Source organism: Oncorhynchus nerka, unplaced genomic scaffold (genome assembly GCF_034236695.1).
Source record: "Oncorhynchus nerka isolate Pitt River unplaced genomic scaffold, Oner_Uvic_2.0 unplaced_scaffold_10020, whole genome shotgun sequence".
NCBI lineage: Eukaryota > Metazoa > Chordata > Actinopteri > Salmoniformes > Salmonidae > Oncorhynchus > Oncorhynchus nerka.
This window is the reverse complement of record NW_027031302.1, coordinates 1-3,369: the sequence shown is the minus strand read 5'-3', so window position 1 is coordinate 3,369 and position 3,369 is coordinate 1. Positions and strand designations below refer to the sequence as shown.

The 3,369-nt window shown below is 47.6% G+C and overlaps 1 protein-coding gene across 1 annotated transcript; it reads right to left on the bottom strand.

The window, feature by feature from the left end:
• Positions 1-522: 522 nt before the first annotated feature.
• Positions 523-2,736, bottom strand: LOC135565934 (U4/U6 small nuclear ribonucleoprotein Prp31-like). Its single transcript, XM_065013909.1, has 8 exons — positions 2,696-2,736; positions 2,311-2,480; positions 2,069-2,226; positions 1,889-1,978; positions 1,683-1,810; positions 1,503-1,575; positions 1,097-1,396; positions 523-921 (listed from the first exon to the last, which is right to left on the bottom strand). The coding sequence occupies exons 2-8, from the start codon at positions 2,474-2,476 to the stop codon at positions 805-807; spliced, it is 1,032 nt and encodes a 343-aa protein (XP_064869981.1). The 5' UTR covers positions 2,477-2,480; positions 2,696-2,736; the 3' UTR covers positions 523-804.
• Between the last annotated feature and the right edge of the window lie 633 nt (positions 2,737-3,369).

The following is a 3,369-nucleotide window of genomic DNA, read 5'->3' as shown; positions in this document are numbered from 1 at the left end:
TAGTACCAGTCAAAAGTTGACACACCTACTTGTTCTTTATTTTCTACTTTGTATAATAGTGAAGACATCAAAACTATGAAATAACACATATGAAATCATGTAGTAATAAAAAAAAAAAGTTTAAATCAAAAAAATTTATATTCTTCAAAGTAGCCAAGAGTGTGCAGTTGTCATCAAGGGGAAGGGTGGCTACTTTGAAGAATCTTAAATCTATTTTGATTTGTTAAACCCTTTTTTGTTTACATGATTCCATGTGTTAATTCATAGTTTTGATGTCCTCACTATTATTCTACAATGTTAGAAAAGTCCAAATAAAGAAAAACCCTTGAATGAGTAGGTGTCCAAACTTGACTGGTACTCTGTGTGTGCGTACACACAGACATTTGCAAAGACCCAGTTCTGCTTTGTCATTATGGGGTAGTCATTAAATTGAGGGGGAAAACAAATTTTAGAATAAGTAACGTAACAAAATTTGGAAAAAGTCAAGGGATCTCAATACTTTTCAGTAATGAGACACGGAAGTATTAGTTTAATTTTATTAAAATGGAACAAAATGGAGTCAAAACGTTTTTCAAAAAGCACAACATGCTCTAAAACAAATATACAATCTAAATATATGTTCTTCACTGTTATGGTCGATCTTCTCCCCATGGTTATGCAATGACGCCTGATCAATCAGACAGTGTGAATGCATTTCACTCCATCTGCATTCATTTTGAAATACAAGTTGCTATGTCTGTATATCAGTCTCTCCTGTGTGTATGTATATGTGTGGATGTGTATGATAAATCCTATGTGTACTCCTCACTTTCCCTCTCCCTCCTTCTTGACCTTGAGGAACTCTGCCATGTTGGAGAAGTATTTCTGGTTGGCCTCAGCCACCTTCTTCTCTGCTGCATGCGGGTTCACGATCTCCAGTCCCTGAGGAACACAAGAGTTCAGTTCAAGTTCAATTCCACAACAAACAGAAACAAGGAGGCCACCCCGGCTGGTAAATGCTAACGTTACTGGTGATGAAGTGCTTCAGTTGTTGACATAATAAAATCAAATACATGTAGCTTTTTTTCATGTGAAAACAAAAACCAATTAGGCCTACCTGTAGTGGAGTGAAGGCTACGCTGGAACTTGTTCCTGAGGAGTTGTCTCTGACCGAGGACCTCCCGCCAACTGTGGACCTGCCGCCGACTGTGGACCTGCTGCCAACTGTGGACCTGCCGCCAACTGTGGACCTGCCGCCGTACGTCATGTTCTGCTTCTGCAGCTTCCTCTGTAGGGACTTGGATATCCTGGCCTTGGTGGCCTCGTTGACCTGAGCCTGTCTGACGCGTCCACTGCCCGACTTCCCCAGCTGGCCCAGACTGAAACCCAGGTCCTCCTGGTACGCATCATCCTCAATCTGAGAGAAACAGAGACAGAGGGTGGTTGGTTAAAAAGATTTATTGTAATTACACATAGTAAAATATAGTAACAGCTGTCCTGAAAGACAGATTAGCTGTTCTGACCTCTGCGAAGGTCATCCTGTTGGCGTGTTTCCTGATCTCTGTCAGACCCAGACGCTCCTTCATCTTACGATACCTGGACAAGGACAGACAAAAAATGAGACCATCAATACTGTTTAACATTGCACATTGAAAAAAATGACAACCCAGGACCAGTTATCTACACATCCCTAAAGTAAATACCTCCGCCCTCCTCTCTTCTTCCTCTGTCCGTCCAACGGTGCTGGCAGGGGTTTGACAGTCTTCACTGGTGGAGGCTCCTGCCATTTATCAAACTTCTTCTCAATCTCCTCTTTCAGGTCATAGCCCACCTGCACAGAGAGAATAACACCAGAGTTAATATGTAACAGATGTTTATTTACCCCTTTCTTCCCTCTTCCAGTTCTCACCTTGCCGTCTGCACTCTCGTGGAAGCTGTCCACTCGGGATGCCAGGGTGCACTTCGCTGAAACCAGGCGTGCTGCCTTTCTCCTCAGGTCCTACAACACAGGGATAACTCTTGTTAGCTTAGGTAATGCCACAGTCAAACAAAGCTCTTGGGAACACGGCACCAAGTGTGGTGCACTGACCGGGGGTAGAGTCTGGACCACATCACAGTGGTAGATGTAGCCAGTGTGTGGGAGCACAGCGGTGCTGCTGAACCCTGACAGGGTCCTCTTCTGGGTTCCCAGTAGCATCAGGTTACAGGCTGGCATCTTAGACAGGTTGGTCAGGCCCCCAGCAATACCTACCACCACAGGGAGGAAGACAAACGTATGATTGGGAGAATCCTGTAAATTATATAAAAAACTAAATCCTTATAATCACTGACCCATGATCTTGGCTGCGGTCGAGGCTCCAACGATGACTGACAGATTAGGAGCAATGAACGACATCCTGGACTCCACATATTCATAGATCCTGTGTTTTGATTGGTTCAGCTCTAGCGCCATGTCACAGGCCTCCTCCAACCTCTTCAGTTCATCCTCACCCAGCATCGTCCTGGAAACAAGTCATGTTGATATTACAACCTCATTGAGATGGAAAGGTGGTCTGCAACCAAATGGATGTTACTGTTCACGGTTGTGTAGATAATGTAAGGTCTATTGATCATATTTCTATCTGAACATTCTGTAAATGTCTGCTCCACCAAATAAGTTATCAGGCCCATTGGTGGACCTCTCCAACTGAATCAACACAGGTGTCCCTGCTCTTACCCCTGTGTGGTGGAGGCTGTGACGTGTCCCTGCTCTTACCCCCGTGTGGTGGAGGATGTGACGTGTCCCTGCTCTTACCCCCGTGTGGTGGAGGCTGTGACGCGTCCCTGCTCTTACCCCTGTGACGTGTCCCTGCTCTTACCCCCGAGTGGTGGAGGCTGTGACGTGTCCCTGCTCTTACCTCCGTGTGGTGGAGGCTGTGATGCGTCCCTGCTCTTACCCCCGTGTGGTGGAGGCTGTGACGCGTCCCTGCTCTTACCCCTGTGTGGTGGAGGCTGTGACGTGTCCCTGCTCTTACCCCTGTGTGGTGGAGGCTGTGGTGCGTCCCTGCTCTTACCCCTGTGTGGTGGAGGCTGTGACGTGTCCTTGCTCTTACCCCTGTGTGGAGGAGGCTGTGACGTGTCCCTGCTCTTACCCCTGTGTGGTGGAGGCTGTGACTTGTCCCTGCTCTTACCCCTGCGTGGTGGAGGCTGTGACGTGTCCCTGCTCTTACCCCTGTGTGGTGGAGGCTGTGGCGCGTCCCTGCTCTTACCCCTGTGTGGTGGAGGCTGTGACGTGTCCCTGCTCTTACCCCTGTGTGGAGGAGGCTGTGACGTGTCCCTGCTCTTACCCCTGTGTGGTGGAGGCTGTGACTTGTCCCTGCTCTTACCCCTGTGTGGTGGAGGCTGTGACTT

Excerpts from the sequence above, each read along its gene's own strand:
- LOC135565934 (XM_065013909.1), bottom strand. The coding sequence starts at position 2,476 with ATGCTGGGTGAGGATGAACTGAAGAGGTTGGAGGAGGCCTGTGACATG. Across the intron at positions 1,979-2,068 it reads TGGTCCAGACTCTACCCCCG|GACCTGAGGAGAAAGGCAGC; the intron begins GTCAGTGCACCA and ends CCTGTGTTGTAG. Across the intron at positions 1,576-1,682 it reads AAGAAGAGAGGAGGGCGGAG|GTATCGTAAGATGAAGGAGC; the intron begins GTATTTACTTTA and ends GTCCTTGTCCAG.